This window comes from Falco cherrug, chromosome 3 (genome assembly GCF_023634085.1).
Source record: "Falco cherrug isolate bFalChe1 chromosome 3, bFalChe1.pri, whole genome shotgun sequence".
NCBI lineage: Eukaryota > Metazoa > Chordata > Aves > Falconiformes > Falconidae > Falco > Falco cherrug.
The window spans coordinates 40,224,129-40,248,731 of NC_073699.1; the positions used below are offsets into that span (position 1 = coordinate 40,224,129).

The following is a 24,603-nucleotide window of genomic DNA, read 5'->3' on the forward strand; positions in this document are numbered from 1 at the left end:
CAAACCCATTGGCCATTACTGTTCAGCAATGATACAGTTACCCATGCCCATAGTAAGAAAACCAAGTGTTAATACCTCACTCTGAATTCCAATTCTCAGAAGACAGGTCCTAAACACACTCTGTAGACTGGACACTCATAGTTATGTCTCATATGGCACAGAAACACAGAGATTTCAAGTGACAGGAAATCAGTTCCCTCTAGTCCGAAAACTTTCTACAGTTTAACTACTCCTATGTTTGTTAGAAAGCTGGCTTTAGAGATATTTGTCTGCATCTTCATTTTTAGGAGGGGTAACTTAAACCACAGTCAGATCATCAGATGACCCAAAGGAACAAATTGATATCAATGCCTTAAGTGCTACCCAGATTCATTGAATTTAGTCTACCTGGTCAGTGTTTCTCTCTGTTCTGGGTTAGGTAAATCTGCTGAAAAGAGAAACTATGACAAGTGGTGTAGCAGGTGGCATGCACAGCACAGAGTGAGAACACAGCCTGTACCAATTACCTATCTCTTTATCCTTGGGTTCACACCTGAGCCAAATACATCACTCAGCAAAATTCTATGTTCTTTCAGTTCAGTATTACTCCTACATTAACTGTTACACACATACTGCTATTATAAATATACTAAATATAGACAGAAATAAGGACAGCAACATACAGCTCCGCAAAACACATTTATTTGAAAATACTAATATAGTCTTATATTCAAACATATCAATATTGATGTTGCTCTATCATTGAATAATTACATATGGAAACAGTCAAGTATTCTCCACTTTTATGCACTGTTTTAATGTTTTTTTCTTTTAGCATGTCAACAGGCATTTGGATCTGTTATCACATACCAATCTTAGGGCAAGCATCCAAACCTTCACATGAAGTTTCCACAATATGCACTATTATTCCATCACTGGCCAATGCAGAAATTGTACAAAATATTGGCGTAAAATATTGTAATGTAAATTGTGTAATTGTGATGAAACTATCAAACATATAGGAAGAGGTGTATTTTCTACTTGGTTCATATTGTTCGTATGCACAGTACGAGTGGGTCACTTCCAAACACAAACTAAGATTATTGCCCTGTTACCTGTCATAGATTGCTGTGTCCATGGTTCAATCCTGGAAATATTACCAGTTTTGTTGAAAACATGTACAACAATCTACTTCAGTGCCAGTATTCACTAGTTTTCCACAATAAATATATACACTGAAAAATTAATTAATTGAATACTCCAAATATTGAGATTATTTAACTAAAAATACTAATTTACTTATTTTAATTTTTTTTAATTTTACTTACTAAGCCCAAGTGATTTTGTAAATTATTTCCCCTTCTTTCAAATCATTACTGTGCCACTCTTCTGTCCATCATTAAACACTGGGTAAAGTTTCAGAATGGATACAATACCTGCATATGCACATGCATTGTTACAGAATTTTCATATTCTTTATGATCAGAAGTATGAATAAAATGTTATTTCTGTGGTATATTTTGTGTGAAATAAAAAGAATCAAGTGAAAAACATTCCATTAATTTTAATCTTAAGAAAACTTACCCAATTGACTGAACACCATTTCTGTAAGACTTGATAAAGTAATTTTTCCTTCCTTGCCTAGTGACGTCAACCCAACCACCTTCATTGTCTAGGATGCCATAATGTATGGCAGCTTTACAAATACTGGATTGCTGAAAAGAAGAGCAGGAAAAGCAATTCCATGTTAGACAAAGTCACAATTTTACAATATAATCTATTTGTGGAAAAAAATAGGTTTTAATTACAATGTGTCATCAAAAACTTGGTAGTCTATTAAGTGTGATGTGGTCTATATAGGTATTATTTCAAACAAAGAAAACGCCACTTTGCCTTGCTCAGAGATAAAACTATACTCATTTACAGTTTATTTGTTTACAGTAGCTGTTACTTCCTATATTGTTTTTCAGTTCTACAGAAAAAATAATTTATTTTCAGTTAGCATTAAGCTCACACAAGTAGGCCTACCTTACTGAAACAATTTCTGAGTGTACCCACAAATTGCAGTATTTCTCCTTAAGTCACACCTTCACATGTGGACATGAAAATTCTACTGCTGTGCATGTGTAAGTAGTATGAAGTCCATTCAGACAGTACATGCAGAACAGCAGATTCAAATGTAGATCATCTGATGCTATCTTAAACATTTGGGGTAAGCTTTTATTTTTGGTGAATACTGATTTCTTCAAAATCTCTTCTTAATACGATTTTAACTAGTATTCCAACAGAAAAGACATTTTATTGAACATTCTCTTGGTATAAAATCTGATTTTAAAACATTTACCATTTCATAATGTACACTGCCAATAACTTTGGCTTTACTATCCAAACAGCCAGCAGGACATTCATACCTAAGAAAATAAAATACAACTTGGTTTTAAATCCTGGGATTACAAAAAGAGAAAAATTCCAGCTCACATACAAATATAGCCTTTTAGAATAATCTCAGAATGACAACTGTAAAATTTACCATACCTATTGCAAGTTGTTCCTTTGCACTGATCTCTTAGCCTTACTTCACATGAAACAATCTGAGCTAAAACAAGCAAAAAGCAATTTCACTGCAATGAATTTGATACTATATAATTAAAATTTGTTGACCACTTGCAAATCACGTAAATTCCTTACACATTTGCTGTGTGCTTATTACTTCATTTTTCTCACTGTCATCACTGCCTGTGGAGCCTGAAGGTGAATGAGTTCTTGGCCGACTTTGTGCCGTTGCATCCTGGGCTTTGGATCGCTGCCGTTCAATCTCATTGGTTTCCTCTTCTGGTTCGTGGGGAGAATAAGGCCTTTCTGAATCCTCTGTTTCAGAAAATGGGCAAAAATATAATATCTCAGAAAAAAAAAAAATCAGTGTTGGTGGACTGTAAATCCTTTACCATGTTTTGGTAACATGGCTTTGTTCTCATAAAATAGTGGATGAATAAAAGCAAGAAAGCACGGGAAACTTTCCAGTACTTCATGAGATGAAGACTTCAAGATTAATAATACATCTCAAGTATGTTTCTGATGCTGACAAAAGGTAGATTTTTTTTTTCTAGCACAGGCAGTGCAACTGAGGTATGAAACTGCTCTTAACATTACTGGTTTAGTATCTTTATGACATCAGAAAACCAACAGAAGAAAGCTGATACTTCTATTATACACTGGAAGTATTTTACCAAGTTCACAGATAACTGGTAATTAAGGAAGCTGATTTCAGAAAAACATATCTGAAAATGAGGTCCTTTTATACAAACATAATGAAAATAATTTTGAAATATTCATGACTGAATCTACATTTCTTACTTAACCGAGAACCACAAGGAAGGTATTTGGGCACACTCGTGCCGCTTTTACAGTCCATATGAACTTTCTAAAGTTATTAAAAAAAATTGCAAAATTACTTGTACACAAAGAAAACTACAAAGAAATAGCAGCTTCATAACATGCTGTGTGTCAATGCCGGAAGCATGAATAGCATTACAAAAATTGTAATAAGTTAATAATTATCCTAGCTGACATTTTGTTTAATTAATAATGTCTTCTAGTCTTGTTCTTGATTGTTCCTATAGTAAAGCACATGAATATGTCACTGAGATGTTTCCCAACAAACAAATGACTGTGTAGATGTCCACTAGTTACAGAAAGACATACAAATAGCACACGGCAACAGTCTACATCTTTGTGTACCAAAAGCCCTCAAACAGCACTCAAATCAGCAGGAGTTCAGTACGCTCCACTCCCTCTGGCGAGGCTCAGCCTCATGTATCACAGGTACACGATCTCCTTCATCTCAGCAAAGTGGGCCCCTACCAGGTCTTTGGGCACACGCATAATATATTCTATCCCACTATGTTGAAGCATAATGCAGAAAGAAAGCAAAAGAAAGGTTACATTTCCCATTTATAGATGTACTGTTGAAATAGTACATACCTCTGTAACAAAGATTTTCTCTGCAACCTCCTCCAAAACTAGGAGGACATGCGGAACATGGGCGGCCGGGTTTATAAGGAGCATGACCCCACCAGTTCCCCCTTTACACAAAATAAATTAATAAATTAGTGAAATACCCCTTAATAAATGAACATATAAACATTAAACAGCATTTAACATGTGGACAAATAAATGATGAAAACTAGCAGACACTTATTCTGTAACTTTATTTTGATATTCCAAGTAAGAAGTGATGAGAGGAAATGACCTCAAGTTGCACCAGGGGAGGTTTAGATTAGATATCAGGAAATTTCTTTTATATTAGATTTTGGGAAAAAATTTCACCAGAAGGGTTATCAAGCATTGGAACAGGCTGCCCAGGGAAGTGGTTGAGTCACCGTCCCTAGAACGACGCGTAGATGTGGCACTTAGGGACACGGTTTAGTGGCAGACTTGGCAGTGCTGGGTTAGTGGCTGGACTCAATGATCTTAAAGGTCTTTTCCAACCTGAATGATCCAATGATGCTATACCAAATGCACAAGAAGTAATTGAAAAGTCCATGAAGCAAAAATTGAAGTACAGCTGTAAGCTGCTGCAAAATCTAAGACTAAATTTTTCCATTATATGAGAACAGGCTCTGCTCTCCTAAATGGAGTATACTATAGAATTTGATCTTAACCGTGGGCTTCAGTGTCACACATTCCTTAAAGCCACAATGGGGAGATGCATTTATTTTGGGGGCAAATACCACACTACAACAAAGATCTCTGATGTTGTATTCTAAAACACAAGCGAGAAAACTGAAGCTCTAGAAAATCACAAGAGTATTTGTGCAGCCAAGGCTGCCCTGGGAACAATGCTTTACTTTGTAACAGTACAAAGTAGAAAACCCAGACTGATTACCTTTCAGATTATTTCCTGTATTATTATAAAGTATCTTACCCCCTCAAGACATTTTTGGGTGTCAGCCTACTTACTTAGGAGAATAATTGCATACAAGATAGACTGCTTTCGGCCATATCTGCCCCCAGATGTTCATGTTATGACACAAATTAATTGCACAACCAATTCTGCTACTTGTAGCCCAAACAACCTATGGAAAAGGAAAGAAAAAGATTTGAGAAAACCAAAGCTGATTAACATGAAATCAAAACTGTCTCCAAACTTCAACATACAAAACTCAAGTAATGAAAGTGATGTTATATTCCCCTCCATTATAAATGGGTTGAAGTGAACTAATTACAACTGTCAAAAGGCCATGTGGTCATACTCCTATTAGAAAGAAAAGCTTTACCTTAATACGAAAGATATGGCTTTAATTTTATATAAATGGTCTAAGCATGTACTTGACAGTGTAGTAAAAGATTTACAAAACGTGGCCTGAAGAACTGATTCTTGGGATTACAATTAACAGATAATCATGAGTTAGAAGCAGTTAGGTTCCTGTGCATCAGTTCCTAGTTCTCAGCACAACCTAAGGACCCAGAGGGTTTAGCTAGGTTAGACTGAGAGGACAGATATTTGTCAGCAGTGAAAGGAGGTAACTATAAAACTTCACAAAACCCTGATATACCGAGAACACTCAAGTAATGGATTTTAAACGAATATGCTTCCATGTCATCGTAGTCTAAGGTGCCTGTGTTCCTTTATTCATCTGTTGAAAAAAATTTCATTGCAGATCTCAAAATAAACTGAATGACAAAGGCTGGAACATTCAAATTAGAAAATATGACAGGTGGTAAACTTATACTAATTCAAGATAAGCCAACTGTCTAGTTCCAGCAGGATTTCAGAGTTGAACAAGAGATGTACTGTGAAAAATCAGCACCGCAATATTTACATGTATTGTGGATCTCGCGTGTAATAGGCAAGTGTAATTACAGGTATTTTTACAGAAATGGTAAATAAGAATATGGAGTTAATTCTGTCTTAACATTAGATACAATTGTAAAGTATGCTAGTAAACAGAAAACAAATGTTTAAATATCAATCATTTTGAAGTTTTCTAATATTATATAGAAAATTATACGTGGATTTTGGATTTTTATACGTGGAACATGGTTTCACTGAAATGTAGACTGGTTTCCCCCTGGAAAAATTCAGGCTAGATACACAGATTTCAGAAGCACCAAATAAATTAATTCTTATGCAATTTCAAAATCTCACTGAACTTCAAGCAACATGTTAAAAACTGTTTTTTGATCCGAGGAATTCTCTTAAGAAAACTTTTTTTTTAAAAAAATGTGCTGTTTCTTCAGCATGCCAGCACAGAGACTGGATTATTCAAAGTACACTGAGCAGTAATACTGAAGTTTTACACTCAGCTTTGTTGAGTTTTTACCTTATTCCTGGTAAGGAAGTGATATATATGAGGATGAAATCTGAAGATTTGCATGACAACCCTACTCTATGTCACCAATATCCAATGCTTGTAACTATGGGGTCTAACAACAACATGCCCCTTTTGTCCTTCAGTGCTATGGTATAAACTGCAAGATTAACACATTCTACATGTCATATAGCAACCTAACTGGAGTCTTGACTGGTTTTTTTCCATAGCTGACAAAAACCAAATCCATCTACATACCTGTGTGTAATGTGTACAAACAGGACCCGAGCATTTGTAAGGACAATATGGGTTGCATTCGTGAGGATGGGGATAAGTGAAATCTCTCACTTCATCATACCATGCTTGGACATGAAATGTTGGAGGTCTGTACCTATGAAAGCCAGTGGTAGTCTATTAGATCATTCAAAAGCTGTAGCTTCTATCATTCTTCCGTTAAGCAAATTTTGTTAGATTAAAAAAAACCACCCAAACATATATATTATAAAACAGTATCTTAAACTACCTTCCCCAGTGTGCCCCCAAATTCTGTCCAATGGACGGAAGAAGGCTTGCAGGCCCATGCTCCCATAGACAGGTTTCAGCCCATGACTCTGCAGATCTCTCCAGTTCTGTGTCCCATGTCTGAAATTTGAAAGAAAATACAGGGACATCTTCTTAGAAATATTTGGTGTGTCTCTCTCATACTACTTAAAAGAAAAAAAAAAAAAAGAAAAGAAAAAAAAGGATTGCCCATTTTTAAAGCTTCGGTTACCAGGGCAGAAGACTGAAGAAAAAAGTGAAACTTGACAATTGTATACTCCATTTGTGTTACACAAGAAAAAACCAACACGTTTTCAACAAGGGGGAAAAAAGTTTTAATCCCATCACAGTGTTCCCTTTAGAAGCATGTGCAGCCATGCTGCAGTGAATAAAGCACAAATATGAAACCGAAAGGCTTAGTTCAACTGCCCAAGCTAAATTAAGTGCATTTTCTGTCTTGTGAGATTTCCTTTTAGTAATAGGCACTTTTCTTAGCCAAAAGAGTATTATCCAACATACTTCCAACATAAGGCTTTACTTCCTCTAAACCAATAGTTTATCTGAAATGAAAGATATTTTCTCTCCCTTTTCTATAATCAGCTTTTTCTGAAATCTTACACAGTGAAAACACAAAATATGAAAACTTAGAGTAAGGTTGTCCTTCATTGATTTTATGGCTAGGCTGGCAAAAAAATAGGCACTCATGTAAGTAACAGTCAGGCTTAGGACAAGTTAAAGAAAAAGAATGTGAATTATTGTTTACCACAACTGTTTATATTTATTTTTTATTCTTAAGGGACATGGAAGAATAGGCTTGTACCTGAAATGCAAATGCAAGTTTCTTCCTTTCAAAAGCATAGTAAAACCTATTCTTCTTGAAATAAATTATACCATACTGTGTATGCACAGTTTTTACTGCGCTAAGCTGGGGTTTGCTCGAAGTGGTCCCTCTTGTACAAAGTAACCATACCGCTGCTTGACTTTCTCAGTCTTCCGATAGTTGCAGAAATTGTTTCCAGACACCTGACTCTCTGATACCAAGGCTCAGGTTGGGAAACTCAAAATATTTCCAGGAAGGAAACACATTTCTTGATACAGCCTCAATTATTTCACCATAAATTCAGACTAAGTTTCTTAGAGTGAGCCTGTGTTATATAAATAACAGTAATCCAGTATTTCTAAGCCCAAATTCCCATGCAGACACTGGAGATCATGTCTAAAAATTTTTGGCACAGATTAAACGTAAAAAACTCCTTAACACAGCCAAAGAATACTCAAATATAACAGACAAATTCCACATGCTAGAATTTATTTTTCTATTGATCTTGACATGGAGTTTTCACCGTCTAATCAAATTACTCATTAAAAACAAATATGTCCTTGGTTATGCAAGACCATGATTATGCAAAGATGTTAATATCAACTTAATCCTAGAACATCTGTTCTTGGTTCTCTTCTTCAGAGCATTGAATTCCATTTTGTCTGTTATTATGAATATCATCGGCAAGTAAAAAATTTATAGGGTACATTTTGACTCCCAAAATGTAACATTTATTTTGACAGAATTACTCTAACAATATAATAATGACACAATAAAGCTTTTAACCCTCATATGGATACAAACCCCACTGACTTTAGGAAACAGTAGGGATTTTCTATTTACCCTACTGGGCCAGTATTTCAGTGTCATAAGCCATAGCATTCTTTAATAGCCATAAGAAAATATTCTAATCTTAAGTCAGGAAGTTTTATATGACAGTTTGTAAAATCTTTTCCTCTTCCATTTTCTTGTCACATTATCATAAACAGCTCTTCTTCCAATTGTACCCATTATAGAAAACAAAGATTAACACACTTCTTCCACATGTATGTTTTGTTCTTATAAATTGTCATACAATTGCTTCATCATTCTACAATGGAATCATGAGACCATAACATTTTAAAATAAAAGCCACCATAGTTTGTTGCATATAGTGTGCGACATTAAGTCAGCTCATACTTAGAATTAGCTCTGAATATGAACAAGTTGTAAAGTTAATATATTTCTCAAATAATTTTTGTTAAGAACGGTTTTACCAACTGGATTCCGGCATACAGATTTAGAGTAAATTGGACTTATGCTAGATCGAAATGGAGGCACCTGATCACTTTTAGAGCTTCCTGCCTCTAAAGCCAGCTAAAATGTCTTGTAGCTCTTATGAACCTATGAGCCTCAGAACCCCACAATACATTCTCTTGTAAAGGATCTGCCCACATTTTCAACTCTTAAAACAGCTGTCATGGTTAAAGTAATTGTACAGTTGTTGTGTTGGTTTTTATTTCACGCAAGTTTCAAAATACATTATGCAGCTATTTTAACTGAAATAATGAATTTTTTGAAGATCAGAGCTAGCCCGTCAGTAGTACCTGCTTGAATCTATTCCTCAAGCTCATGACGTAATCTTTAACAAAATTTTCTTTTAAAGAGTGATGATGGCTATGCATGACAGAGCCATCCAGAACTCTGCAAAAATATCCTTTTTGATGAAAAACTTAAATTCATCATTAATCCTCCTGACAGATGAACACTCACACTCCAAGGTACTGTTGAGATTGGATATGGTCTTCAAAAAATTCCTTCTTCCTTAACAATTTCTCTGCCTTCATCCACAGTATAAAATACTGTCTTTACTCCCCACTGCTTACCTAGCCAGAGATGAGCACAATTCCCAGTTTCTTGGCCACAAGCTTAGCTGCAGCAAAGAAATAATCTTCATGGCTGAGCAGATAGGACGCAGCACAGCTCTTTGCAGGAAGCATAGCACAGAAGACAGTTATAGCTATGAGGAGCTTTGTGTGTTTGGATATTTTTGCCAACTGCACAGTCACTCCTAAATCCAGGAAAAGTTGGTTTATAAGCCAGGGAGCCAACTCCACTCTCTTTAAGAAAGGGTTTATGTGTCCAAGATTATCTCAGGCAGGAATCTGAAGAATTAGTTAAGGGAAAGAGGTCATAGCTTAAGGCTCATCATGAGGTAATCACCCTATTTCTTCTTACGTTACAGAGTTTAAATCTGCCCCGTTGGTGCTTTCCAGGGTTTTTATTTATTATTGCTTATAGTGAAGTGAGCCCCATCATAGTGCACTTTCCTTGGAGCAGATTCATTTACGATTCTGCTCTGGAGTCCTCTAAGACAGTGACAGCATCAGCCTTCCTTGGTCACTGCCCTTCCATATCAATCATAATGACAGGTCTAATGACAGAAACTCCACAGAGTCATCAGTTTATGGCATACAGGAAAGAGGAAGAGGAAGGAATAAAGTAATGGGGTTGTTAGAGCTCAGCTAATCACAATTTTTGGCAGTTTTCATTGAAAGCCAATAAATGTAATTCTCCAACAGAGGATTAAAGCAGAATTTTGTTTTAATTGAAATTTTTCAATTTTCCTTTCTCTAATCAAAATTTAAAAGTAATCTAGTTAGGACCAACAGGCTAGACAACTGTTTATTAGTGTCAAAGAAATAAGAAATCTTTAAAATGTACTAAGAAAGTAATTTTTTAGCATCATGAGATAAATTGCTTTAATTAGCCATGGTAATTTTTTATATAAAAATATTTTTACATAATTTTTTCAGTTATCAACTGTTCTCTAATAACAGCTTTAGCAATCTAATCTTTATGACACCAGAGAAAGAATATGACTTAAAACCTGAGTAATTCACATTTCAGTACCTTTGTAAAATGTCTGTGATAATATCTCATGGGAACTGTCTCCTATATCAGAATTTAGATACAAAAATTAAGAGACAGGTATCTTTTTAGAAAAAATACACTACAAAATATCAAAGCAAAAAACTCAACTATTTACTTGCTGCTGCGTAAAGATTGAATTCACCCAATCATACTGCATAACCCAAGCACACAGTAGGCTGATCAATTAACAGATAATCCCAACTTCAACATGTTGTGAGACATGAATTGGATGTCAAAACACCTGCATATATATATATATTGGGTTTGCAGCAAATGATGTGGCATGTCTTGCTTTTCTCCTCAATGCATGTATCACACAATGAAGTGACTCCAGAACAGCCAGCTGTCCACAAAATTCTCCCTGTGTGCCACACAGGAAAGGACTCATACATTTGTTCCTCAACCTCTAACACTGAAACCCTTTATTTTTAAAGCCAAATATAAAAACTACCTAGCATGGATATCATGCACATACCTAGCACAGTTTGTTGTCAGAAAATGCTGCCTGTTATCCTGACACCCAACATTTAGTTTGATCCAGGATTTTTTTGGATGAGAAAAGATCATGAAAAAATATCAGCCTAAAGTGCAACTTAACACTGCTGCTTCTTCATCAAGGCTATGTTTCAGTTCAAATGTGCTTAAATATACAATGACAATTGTTGCTAATGGAGTCAGTTATTTCAAAGCTACTTCAGGTGTCTCAGTGCCAAACTGCAGTCCACAGGATGGAAGCACACCAAGCAGATTACCAGGATATAGCTTAATTTCTTCTTCATTTTAATTAAGTATTGTTTTGGGGGGTGATGGAGTAAATACCAAAAGCATACATATTCAGATGTAAAAAGTCCATCAACTGTAAATTGCACACAGGACACAATCTCTTTAATTGCAGTACTCATCATCCAACTGTCTCATTTACTCATCCAAGCCACCACTTCTGAAGTGTCTGTAATAGAAGTTAGAATTACAATAAAACCTGTCTTAAATTACATCAAATTTAGGAAATATCCTAGAAAAAATTACCCAATGACCCAGTTGTAAAGAATTTCCTAGAGAACCAAGTTACCTTCTTGATTGCCAGTGACTTCCAAAGGCAAAAAAAGGCAGTAAAACAGTGCTAACCTCCTAGAGCCAGTAAAAAAAAAAAAAAAAAAAAAGAGGTAGAAGGGATTAGAAGTCACAGTTACTTGGGTCTCCAGCCCTTACCAAGGCAGAAGCAACACAACACAATCACTCTAATGATGTTTAATAAAAAAGGGGAAACATATCCTAATCCCTGATGCAATTCTTTGGAAAATTTTATCTTGAATTTATATCTGACTACTCCAGAGTGATGCAAAAAAAATTTACACACGTGTTAATAATGTTATGAACAGGTATAAAATTTCTGAAAACAAATGAAAAACTTGTAAAAGAAATCTGACAGACTGCAATCCCATATCACAGTTAACATAAATTAGCTTGAAGGTACTTTTAAATGTCATTTGTACAGTTACATGTAGCTGTAATTTAAACGATTCAAAAGGTTTTCTACTGCTTTGCCAACATGCCTAATCATTGCTTCAGAGACTGCACCAAGAACAGGAAAAAGCTACTTTACACTAGTGATGACACCTTGATTTTCATCCTTCTCTTCCAGTAGTTAAAATAGGTGATCCAAATCTCCCTTCTAAATTAATTGTTCTGATTAAGGTTACATGAAGAATAAATGTGTATCTGATTTTTAAGGATTAAGTAACTTAATTTTAAAGTATTTTCTACCAATACAGTCAGACTAGTTCCAAATATGATGCATTTTACCATATTTGCTCTGTGTTTGCTCATATAGCAGGGTAAATGAAACAAACATAAAATAATCTCTGTAAGTATATAAAAACTACCTCCTCACTAGAATAGGAATTTATTCTTGTGCTCTTAATACCATTCCCTTGTTTCACTTACATGATGGCAAGCTTTTGGCTTCCAACAATGAAAGCACATCCGCATACAAAGATACATACACAGGTTTTCATGTTTCATTCAATAAAATTTAAAAGGTTTTTGTTCTCCTAGTGTTCCTTTCCTCCTTAAAACAGTAAAGCAAAAAGATAACAGCAGGAAAGCAAATGTATAAGGAAGGGTTTCCAAAACCACATTAAAATGTCCACTCAGAGCAAGTTACGCAATGAGGACCTTCAAACAAATGTAGAACTAATTAGTGAATCTTTAAAATGCCAGGGTGCTTGGCTTCTTTTAAAAAAAGCCAGAATAAAAATGAAAGAATATGAAGTCACAGCAACATAGGTATTTCACATCCTACCAATGTAGATATTTCTCATACCTTAACCACAATATCATTACTGATACTAAAATCTGGCTACCGAAATGTACACTAGGCTGACATAGTTCTGATGCTTTAAACTTAACTGAAAATGTTCTTCCACAACATTCATCATCAGCTTGTATTTTACATATTTAAACCAAGGACGTTTCTAAAACAACTCTTTGAAATAAGTGGTACAGAAAAAGTTTAAAAGAAATCTCTGTGTAGCTATAGGCAATGATCCTTTTGCTTGCTGATAATAAATAAACCCTTCAAACATCATTACTTAAAAACAGGAAGTTGTTTCTTTTCATAAAAAGGGTGAATCTGGTCTTCTGAAATGTAGATACATGCAGCACCTGATTCCTCATCTGTGAGTTCCCTGCTTCATGCGCTGACATTACCAGCTTTCAATGACTTTGCACTACCAGGTTTCTTTGGTAAGTGCAGGGTGCTGATGGGAGCACAAGAAGCTGCAACTAGGCAGCCGATTCGCAGCTCTGACAAACATTTTGACTGGCAATTGTGTGGTACTATGTGCAAGGTAATTCAACCTGTCTATCGAGAAAAAGTATTGCTCACATTGTGGGAAAACTACATGTGGTCTACCTTTTGGATAAGGGATCATCATCAGGGTTGGCTTCCTACACTGAGACAGGTAGACACTGAACATATCACCAACTGCTCAGCAACACAAACCTCCTTGATTTCACACACAAACACACACCACCTCCAGAACTCCGCTGAGTAGCAAAAAAATGCAAAAGGAGCTGCTAGTATGTCTTAAATTGAAAAATCTCCTTCTACTTTCTAAATGTTACTTCCAAGAGAAGATCACTCAGTGATGCTAATTATAAAGATCAAAAGATGTCACCTAACAATGGGAAGACACAGTACTACTGCAGAGATGGGGAGAAACTAAAGAGGTTTTATTGCCTTCTCATCCATCAGTAGTCATAATATCAAAGTGGTTGCAGCTACCAAGTTATGTACCTCTCCTTCCCTCCATCTCATTCACATCTGCACCTGGCTTGAGAAATGCATGTTGTACTCTTCGGGTTTGGACATAAGAGAGCAAGGCAGGCATAAATCAGCGCATATTCAAGTCTAAGAACATGGTATATGCTGTACCATTTTGTGTGCCATTATGTCTTCAGTGCCATAGTTTCTTCCATGATACTACTGAATACGGGGTTATCATAACAAAACAGCTTTCTGCCTCATAAACTACATTTCCAAGAGTGAAACTTTCAAGATGGCCTTTGGTTCAGTGCTTTCTAACCTTCTGCATACATAAAAAACTGTGCACCAAAGCTACAGAAAATGAGTGACTGCCCTTTAAGATGTGAAATTTCAGTCTGTGAAAACTTGATCCCACTGTTTTAACACTTGACTTTACTATACTTAGGCATTGAATCCTTCCTAATTTCAGTTTTCACAGATAACTGTTTGTATCTAACAAATTACCTTCTTTACAACTGCAGTCTACAGACTTCAACTATCTTACAAGTCACATACATGGCTTTTACAAGTCATGTACCAAGTTTTACAAGTTTATGGACCTGGCCTCAACCAGAAAGACATTATCTCTTATCTTTCAATCTGTATCTAGTTTTTAATCTCTTTGACATTTTTCTTAGACTTTTCTTCACATCTGCTTTAAGGATGAATTATAATTAAAAAACCCTACTATTTTGATTAAGCTACAGATGGTGGTATCACCACAAGTCTACATTTGCTCTGTGAGCATACAGGCATATATTTCTTCGCATTCATGCAGCTGATTCAGATGTCTGGTACATTAAATGGTGCGAACAGGAAGGGGGGTTTGGGTGCCATTATGCTGACAGATTACAGCTCGAGTGTAGAGTACACACACGCTCCTTGACAACCGCAGCAACAAGTGACTTCAGACATCTAGGTTCTTACGAAGGCAAAGGATGATGTTCCTCCCTCACCCGTCATTGCCTACTGGTCTAGTTCCAAGTGGTGAAGATTCATTAATTCAGACCTTCCTCTATAGAAACAAATGGTGTTTTTTATTATTCTAATTGTTGGTTGTTTGTTTGGGGTTTTTTGTGATGTTCACAAGAGGTTGTCTGTGCTCTGTTGAATAAAATGAAAAACTGAAATGTTTGGCAGAGATTGCTGAGTGATAGCATAGTGACACCGACTGTAATTTCAGAGATGCTCATTGTGCATCAGATTTTGACATAAGAACTTCCAAATTCAGAAGGAGAGGACCAAAAAACAACAAAAGAAGAACAGCTAATATTGAGTTTACTGACATTCAAGATCAACATTCTGCAAGGTAGACTTCCTCAAGCAAGTGCTTCATTCAATACTTTAGATATTATCTTGATTAAGCTTTTAACCTTGCTAAACGTACCCTTCCTAAAAGTTATGCAAACACGACGAATACCCCTCTCTACAACAAACAATCTTTTCTTCTAATGAAACATGTACATTCAGAACAGAAGATCTAGACACTGGAAACCAGCTTCTTAGCCATCCAAGAGGACACATCTTTCTTCGTAGCGATCCAAGAAAACGTATCTTTCCCTGTAAAAAGTTAATGGCATAACAACTTCCCTTTTACTCACATATCCTCCTCTGTGACAGAAATGGTCTACATTAACTTCTTATGTATCATCACCGTGAAGCATGTTCCTCCATTGGTGTAATTTACCCCCACACACAAACCCTTAGTTCAAGGCTCAGTGCTACTCTATCTTTTATTTCATCATCTACTCTGAGTAGTCTACTACTGACAAGGTGGCATGGCCTATAGCTCAGATGCTTTTGCTATCCATAACAGTACACCTACACAGTAAAACTGCTATTTCAAACTTGTATTTGAGCCACCATTTACAGCAGGAGCATTGGCTAAACTTCCAGCCCTGCAAGCATCTATTTTTTACTGTAAGAGAAGAAAACATTTAACTCTACATACTTCAGCCTTACAGTCTCAGTAGGGTTGTATACTTTTATTTAGTGTCTTCCTGTTTCAGCTTTGGAAAACAACTTGCATATCATCCGAGTATGATAATTATTTATGCTATTTCTGCTGTATTTCTTAGAGTTCACATAGATCTACTATCTAAAACATTCCCTTTCATGAAGCCAGCAGTCAGGAAATGACGCTGATCTTTTAGACTGGGTTGCAATACCACCATAACAGAACTCAAGTGGATTAGGGATCTTTTTTAATTTAGATCTGGAATATACTTTTGATGATGAAAGTTCTGATCACTCCCACTTACTGCATATCACAGCGCACTCTTGAAGTACAAACTGGATACTTCCCAGATAAAATACCAGGAATTGTGCTCCAGGAGTGCATCTAACACTTTGCAGTTGTTCACTGGTACTCAGTCCACACAGATTAGACCTAGTTCAAAATAAAAACCCCGAAAAGCAGAAAGCATTAATGTCAGATCCTCAGCACCAGTTCTTCTGCTCTACAAACCCGCTCCTATTGCGCCACACTACTTGCCAACACAGGCATTGCCTTCATCAGTATCCTGTTAAAACCTAGCGCACCATCAAATACATTCACACAGATAACGGCACTATCAGTGTTTCACAAATGTTCCACAGACACCAGACTATCTGAAGCTAAAACCCAGGTGACAGATCAAACTGAATGGTGGTAGCAGTTATTGTCTCCACATGCTGACTCTTCTTCTACCGCAGAAGTTTACAAGATTTGCAGAAGGTATGCTGCATGTAATACGACTCTTCTGAATGCTTCTGGTTTACAAATTATCATATTAAAATAAACCACAACTAACACCAGTTTAACTTTACAGACTGGACTACAAATTGTGGTATTTAACCTCTGTCAACATGGGGTTTGAGTATTGTGTAGACTGAAACCAGTGTTCTGCTTATGGAGAAGCTGATGTTTCAGTGACAATACTGCAGCTTAAACTGCAATTCCTAAACAGCCCAGTTAATCACACGGCATGGGATTAGCCTCCCCTGAAATTAAACAGCCTCAAAGCAGATACCTACGTTTGAGCCAATTACCTAAATTACCTTTGCAGTTACATAGACAAATAAGCATCTATAGAGAGGGAGGTAAAATTAGCTACCCACCTTTGAGATAAACTGTGTGTTGAAAATTCTCATTTTTCTCTACTAATTATAAAGGCAACTGGCTCAAATGCAGACATCTACACCCCAGACATTGAAAGTTTGGTGAGATGAATCCAACTATTTGTGTTGTGTGGATGTTAAATCAAAAGAGTTCCTTCTCACCCAAGGTAGACCAGCACAAGTGAGTCTAACAATTATACCAATCGGTATTGCAATAGAGCTGGTAAGCCCAGTAGCTCAAAAAACATTTTCCCGTAAAAAAAAAAAAAAAATAATTCAGTGATTGGAGAGATTTTCATAGACACAGGAAAGCAGAAAAAAAAATCATATGGAATGGGACTATATGGAAAGAAAAAAAAAGCTAAAATTTAAGCTCAGTAAGGATGGAAAAGTAAGTACAGTGGGCACCACTGAAAGTAAACATTTACCATGGCATAGTATAAATACCTCATTGCTGTATACATTCTAAATATAGGGAGAGAGTGGTAAAGTAAATACCACAGTACAGTATGGGTATTTATTTACTTTTTAATAGAATCCACTGTATTCTTTAAGGCTAATGACACGGAGAAGGAAAAAAAAAGGAAAGATGAAACACAGAATGAGAAATGCCATAAGCAAATAAGCCAGAAATACAGTTAAGAACTAGAAACCCACTGCATGGCAGCAGCAGAGAATGAAACAAAGGTACAGCTGAAAATGACTTAAAGAGACTGATCTTCACTGTAGTGTATCTAGCTGCTTCCACTGAGCCAGAATCAAATATCTGTGTATTATCAACCTTTTCTTTAAATTAAAACCAGTAACAGTAGTTTCAGAGTAATATTTACTGTCATTTTCTTTTACAGTTTTCTGACTGCAAGAGTCAAGAGGATTTTCTTGGTATGCAACCTAAACCACTGGCCCTGCAATGCTGGATGATGTTTTATTGCCAAGAAAAAAGAAATCACTCTCTTTCCTGTAACAACCTTTATTTATTTCCCAGATTAAACAAATTCAGCTGCTTTATTCCTTCAATCCTCCTCATAAATCACATATTCTGTGTTTATAATCAATCCCATTAATCTCTTTCATTCCTCCTAGAATGGCTAGACCATTCTTAAAAAATGACCGAATCTGGACATTGCATTTCAGACAAGGTCTCACCACTTTCACACAGACAAGTCTCCTTTCAAAGGCTGCTGCCTCATACTATTTTTTAACTCAGTGCAACTCCTGCACCTTTTTTATTGCAGTGTTACCTCTACATTTTATTTCTTGTATTTTACCTGTTTGATTTATTCCATACCTTGCAGTTCAAGTTCATCATGTGGATTTCAGGCCATTACTTCCATCTGTCAAGTTCTTCTGTTTTGATCGTGTTGTCTAAACCAACCCCAACCTGTGCCCACATCAATGTATTCTGCAGTTTTCAAGTGCATTCTTTGCTCACACAAGTCATAACCTAAGTGCTTAATCAAAAAGGGGTGAGCTCCAACAGCATCACCACGTTCAGTCTTCTGGCAGTTCAACAGAGAGCTTCTGTCAATTTTCACTCACAAAAACCTTGGGGTGGAGAGTGTAAAAAAATTTCCAGAGTCAAAAATATCACACCAGCTACTTCCCTCTGATACATTATGCTGGATAGTTACTGGGTCGTAAAAAAAAAAAGTAAAATACATTGGTTTGACATCATCTCTTCCTGACAAACAGACATAGGCAGTTTTCATTGGCTTGGCTTTCAGTTACACTTAGGTGAGGCACTTTCATCTGTACCAAGGCTGCTGAAGGAAGTCCATGGAAAATAATGATAACTAGCACATCTGAAAAATCAGTAACTTGCACACAACTGAGATGCTTACCTTCAGTTATTTGAGTCTGAAAAAAATGTGGCCTCCATACTAGCCCAAGGTCCCTCACAGCATACAGCAGAGTGACCACAAAAACTGAGGAGTACTGAAAAACCAGACAACTCTCCTTGAAAATACAAACCCAACCATACTAACTAGTAGTGATATATCTTTTAAGCACAAAGAAAGATGATAGTTAAAATTGTTATACTTTTCATTACCAAGAAAGTTAGGCATCCAGTTTCCATTGGAGAGCCACTACCTGTCTAGAAATGAAATGGTAAGGACCTTACATGCTACCATGCGGTAGACTGGAGTTTATAGAGCTTTAAACTGGGCAGAGATTCCTGAACAGAGCTCGAGGTTTCAGCTACTCTTTTGGAAAAGAGTAAAAAGCAGGAAAACTGTGGCTTTTGCCTGGAAACAGGAAAGCAGTATGAGGCCAAAAATATTGTTCCCAGACACTGAACAAATTGCACCAATATTTGGAAGTATCTCCCTATTACAGTTTCATGTGTTTGAGCTTTTTGTGTTCAAAAAGTAAAACCAGGAATAGGAACCAGCAGACATGACTAATCACATTTAATTCTGTATGTACTCTAAGCATGTTAAAAAAAATCTTGCTGGAATATTCAGCTTGCCAGGGTGTTCTGAAACAGTGTATTTACTCTGCTACTTTTTAAAGGCAGTGCATAAAGACTTTCTATTAGAACATGACTAAAAATCATGTGTTCAATTCTATATTCTGACATGAATGGAAGAGACGCAACAGTGTAAAAGCTGATCTTGATTTCTGCATTTTGTCCATTGTCAAATTATGAATGACACACATTCATTACAAATAGTATTAATAAATATTTATAGCTAATTACAAATTAACCAGAGTACAGGCCCTTACTGCAAATCCTAATAGTGACTACCACAATAAACTAGCTGTAACTGATTGCTTTCATACAGCAGTTTCAAAGATGCTACAGAATTTCCTGGACTTTGAAGTGGAATTAACTGCAGTATCTCAAATACATGTCACAGTGAATGCTTTTAAAATACGGCCACTCTGATTTGACGCAAGTGAACTGAACTTACTGCCGGAGACTGCCAACTGACAATATATGACTTGGCACTACTGTTAGAAACATGTTTAAATATAATCTAAAAAAAGAGAGCTGAAAAATGCATTAAAGGATTTCCTGACCATTTGCAGATCCGACAAGGAAATAAGGACATATATACTGTGATATGTATATAGGCAGCCAAAATTCTGGATTTAATGAGTGAAACAGCCTCATTTTAACAAATTATCTTCCTTCATAATAAAATAAAAATTGTCCTCTGTATCAACAGAGGATCGTCGTCTCAATGAATCACAGAGCCACAGAATGGTCAGGGTTGGAAGGGACCTCTGGAGACCATCTAGTCCAACCCCTGCTAAACCAAGTTCGCCTGAGCAGGTTGCACAGAGTCACGTCCAGGTGGGTTTTGAATGTCTCCAGGGAAAGATACTTCACAGCCTCTCTGGGCAGCCTGTGTCAGTGCTCTGTTAACCTCAAGGTAAAGAAATCACACTCTTCTAACTATGACAGTCACTCTACTTATGCCAAATCTAAGGTTGAGGACTATATTTACAGATAACAGGATAAATTCATATCTAGCATTTCAATGAAATTATGCTAAGAGAAATACTTTTTTCTCAATTAAAAAAACAGCTGAAGTTAAAGAAGATTCCAAGGTGGATATCATGAAGATGACAGTCTACATGGAGTTACTTTTATAAATCTCATTGATTCTTTCTGTGTTTAGTTGCTGTTTTGTATTTACACTTTGATTCTGCTACTACTGATTAATTTTTAATAAAATTTTTGATATGGGGGATGAAGAAGTTCTCTGATAGCAAAAATAAAAGGTGAACAGCATCTGTCCTGTATTGTTAATCATTTTACTTTGGGAAGGCTCCCTTAAATTTTGAGACAGTGAGCCTTTCTGCTACTTTCCGCTTTCAGTTTCTTTACTTGGAGTTGCTTAGTTGTTGTTGGCATTACATCAATAGAAGTCATACCATAGACTTATCCACTTGCTTTCTTGGCCACTTCACATTGCACAATCCTTTGCTAAAACTGCCAGAGAGAATAAGAGGATAAGTCAATGTCACTGTGTTCTTTGATGCAGTGTCAGGAGCCTTTGAGCACAGGCAAAGGAGCTGAAGCACTTCCACCAGCCTTTGAAGTGGAGCAGAAAAGTGGAAAATCAGAGGGAAGGCAGGCAGGTTCACTCTGAAAAGAGCTGCTCTGTTCTTGGCACCCAAAGTGCTCTCCAGCCACTTAAGGGATTCCACAAACCGAAGTTCTCTGCTCAAAGGGAATGGGAATTGTTTTTAACCAAGAGTCCCTGAAGAGTTTTGGCAAAACGGACAAGATACACTAAACAGAGACATGAAAAAGTTCTGTCAGAAAGGTCTAGGAAATTTAACAGGGCACTTTCCAGCACAGTAAAATTCACCAAAATGTGTAAGTCCACCACAAGGCTTTCCTTTATGTTTCCTAATGCTGTTTCAATTCTCCTAAGTATATTACAGACAAAAAACCTCAGCTGGGAGCTGACAGATATGCATAGAGAGAGAAACTGCTACATCCCGACTTATGCAGATCATAGAATCTAAAAGCATCACAAAACAGCCAAAAATTTATTTCAATCCCTATTCAGTCTCTATCATGACATGAACAATGTTTTACTATTATCCATGAAAAAGCTCTATCCACTAGTGGGTTCATATGATGCAAAGTCCAACGATTTGTATTTAAAAACAGCAAGAATTTGCCTGAGGAAAAATTAAGAAATTGATAAATACTTAGAGTTGTTCTTAATTTTCCTCTTCTGAAGTCTCCATGAAGTTACTGAAACGGGGTGGGAAACCTTCAAGCCTCCCAAAATACAAGGCCCCATAGAAGCCATGGTTATCAACACCTTCAGCACATCAGTATCAAGGTTTTCAAACTAAGACCTTCAGAGCTATTATACCAACACAAAGAATAGATGTGGGGTTTTTCCCCCCTGTGAACAAAATATGGATCTAATACTGCTGCCAGATACACATCCGTAATTGTCCCTAACAATCATGCAGATACACAAAATAATTTATTCTAATCGGAACTTTTTAAAGAGGATCTCTAGAAGACTATTTTCTTCACAAGTTTGCAAAATAAAACTTGACATAAGCTAGGCACGTGCTTTGCAGTGACATCCCAAGTTTGCATTTATTGCCAGGACCTAGTGAAAAGGAAAACTAAAAATAAATAAGCAAAGACTTCCTTTCCCTAGAGGACACTCATGTTCTCCAATTACAGCAATTACAAAATGCAGTGTGTGGCTAGGTGCCAAGAAATACCAGGTTGAGATGCATCGCTGTCTATCAAGCTGGGAACCTGAACACCTTCAGTACAGCAACGGGACATGCATGGAATGAGGATCTCACATGACCTATTTGACTTACTCATTTGTTTGGGAAAATACGTATGAAATCAAGGAATGAACACTAGAGGAATGGTTTAAAATGGAATCCATTATCAATTCATTAATCAAAATGTTTTTTGTAAATATTGCTCTTGGTGGGTCCTTTCCTTTTGCAGTGTCCTTTACTTTTGCAGAGTACAACTGTTTGGAATAGAAAGGAACTAAAAATTTCCACTATCCAAATAATAATGACTATTTTTAAAGTGTTGACCATGATAATCATAAAAAAATTCTCAGTTTCTCAGTTTTCATTAATATGTTCAGATTTATTAAGGTGCAATGCTGCCAATGAAATTACTGGGGATATAAAAAGTTTTCGAAAATTCAGTCCATGATACACAAATGATGCTTACAAAAAAAAAGACCAAGAGGTTAGGAAGTTGCAGGGTTATGGTGCCTAAAACAAGTTCTTCAAGTTTTACAATCTGGTAAGAATGTATTAATAACGCAATAAAACGCTTTCTAATGGAATAACAAAGAATAAGGCCTTCCACATCAATCCACACCAAACCAATGTACTGATTTCCTGATTTGGTCACAGTCTTTTGTATGATACTTTTTAAGGGTTGGACTGATGGCAAGTAGAGTGCATAAAATTGTGCAAAGTCAATCCACCAAATAACAATTTTAACCACAGAAAGAAGGTACTGCCTAATATATATATGTATATATATATACACCAAGATTATTACATACATGGACAAGCATAAGACAAAGCATGATGGTTCACATTTTTGTCTTAAAAGACGAGGTCTTTGCCAAGGCTGGGCGGGCACAGGCAGCTCCAGCATCATGAAGGAGTACGCAGGGACACACAGCAGCTGCAGAGCCACAACAGCACACTGCTCTGGTCAGACCTGACTATGCCAGCACCAGTTGGCTTCAGTTTTCAGTACTAGCTCAGATGTCTCTTCCATACAGATGTGCCCCAAGTGCATACCTGATGTGAAGGCCACACGGGTGTCAATGGCCCAGGGTGGGAAATGTTGAAAACATGGCATTTTATACAGTGCTCTGATAAGCATTGTTTGGGTGCTTTGGAAGGGCAGCAGGGAAACGTCATCCCTCTCTGCTTTCTTTCCAATGCTGTTAAATTCTTGTACACACCAAAATGAAAATGTACCTTACTCCTTTTTTTTTTCCTAGGAAACAACCATGTGCAGCATATGGCAGGATAAACAATACACACAGCTTGCATCTGCCATAAATTTTCATACCAAACTGTTCATCACAACCCCAAGGAAGATTATTTTTTCTATTTAAGTCATAATGATGACAATTCAAAAACTCTCTCAGCATTGAAGATGTCTAGGAAATAATGATCTGACATGCAGTCATAAGGTCATATAAAGCCACGGTGGAGTTAACTGAATTTCTTGAACTACTGCTCCCTACAGAGAATTTTAATGCAAGTTCTCACACCAGAATCCTTCTATATGGAGAAAGAGACAGAAGGCAAGTAAAAGGATCTATATCAGACTTGAGAAACATTAGATGAAACTGAAAATATTAACAGTCTCAAATTTCCAGGACCAGACAATAGCCTTCAAGGATCTGGATGAACTTGATCATGAAACTTCTGAATTACTGTGTGGTACAAACCTCTCTTAAAATGGCCTCGTTACCACAGTAACAAAAAATAGCATGTGGGTGTTAATATTTCAAAACGCTTCCAGTAGATCCTGAGAAACTGCTGACTAAAACCTGACTTCCATTGGTATGATTTCATAGGACAAATTAAAGAACATTAAATATATGGATAATTCTAATTCCTCCAATATATTGGACTTTGAAGGTGTCAACAACATATGGAAAATGGTTAAGTACAATTAAGCTTTCTACAAAGTTCCTAAGTTATTTAAAATTAATAAATGAGTAAAATTAAGGTATCATGAGATAAAGAAAAAAATGAAAGACAAAAACTAGATTTAAGAATATGAAATCAGTTTTCAAACTCTCTGGAAGATGCGCCCATGGTCCTCTGCTATATACCTTCTTCACAATAACTCAAGAACAGGGAATGAAAAATGGTATTTACTATTTAAGGTAGTTAAAAACAAGACAGGAAAATAAAAGACAGGAGATAAGAAACTCACTAACACTAAGTAACTGAAAGACAAAATAACAGATAGCATTCAATGTGAACACAGGCAAAATAATGAGGACATTGCTGGAGATTACAGCCGACTATACAATGTACTGTAGTAAATGGCGTCCTCTTAGAACATTGGAAAGATCTTGGAGTCATCGTGAATAGCTCTATGAAAATGTCATCTTTAGTTTAGCCACAGTCAAAAA

At 36.4% G+C, this 24,603-nt stretch overlaps 1 protein-coding gene across 3 annotated transcripts in view; it reads right to left on the reverse strand.

Annotated features, from left to right (window-relative positions):
* The window catches only part of CRISPLD1 (cysteine rich secretory protein LCCL domain containing 1), a 46,027-nt gene that overhangs the window by 15,590 nt on the left and 5,834 nt on the right, over nt 1-24,603 (reverse strand). For all 3 annotated transcript variants that reach the window (XM_055705338.1, XM_005443182.4, XM_027811133.2), the window contains 8 exons: nt 6,814-6,932; nt 6,549-6,681; nt 4,939-5,054; nt 3,961-4,061; nt 2,668-2,847; nt 2,515-2,575; nt 2,324-2,390; nt 1,564-1,694 (listed from right to left, as the gene is read on the reverse strand). In XM_055705338.1, the coding sequence (XP_055561313.1) occupies nt 1,564-1,694; nt 2,324-2,390; nt 2,515-2,575; nt 2,668-2,847; nt 3,961-4,061; nt 4,939-5,054; nt 6,549-6,681; nt 6,814-6,932 (908 nt within the window). The remainder of the gene's footprint in view (nt 1-1,563; nt 1,695-2,323; nt 2,391-2,514; nt 2,576-2,667; nt 2,848-3,960; nt 4,062-4,938; nt 5,055-6,548; nt 6,682-6,813; nt 6,933-24,603) is intronic.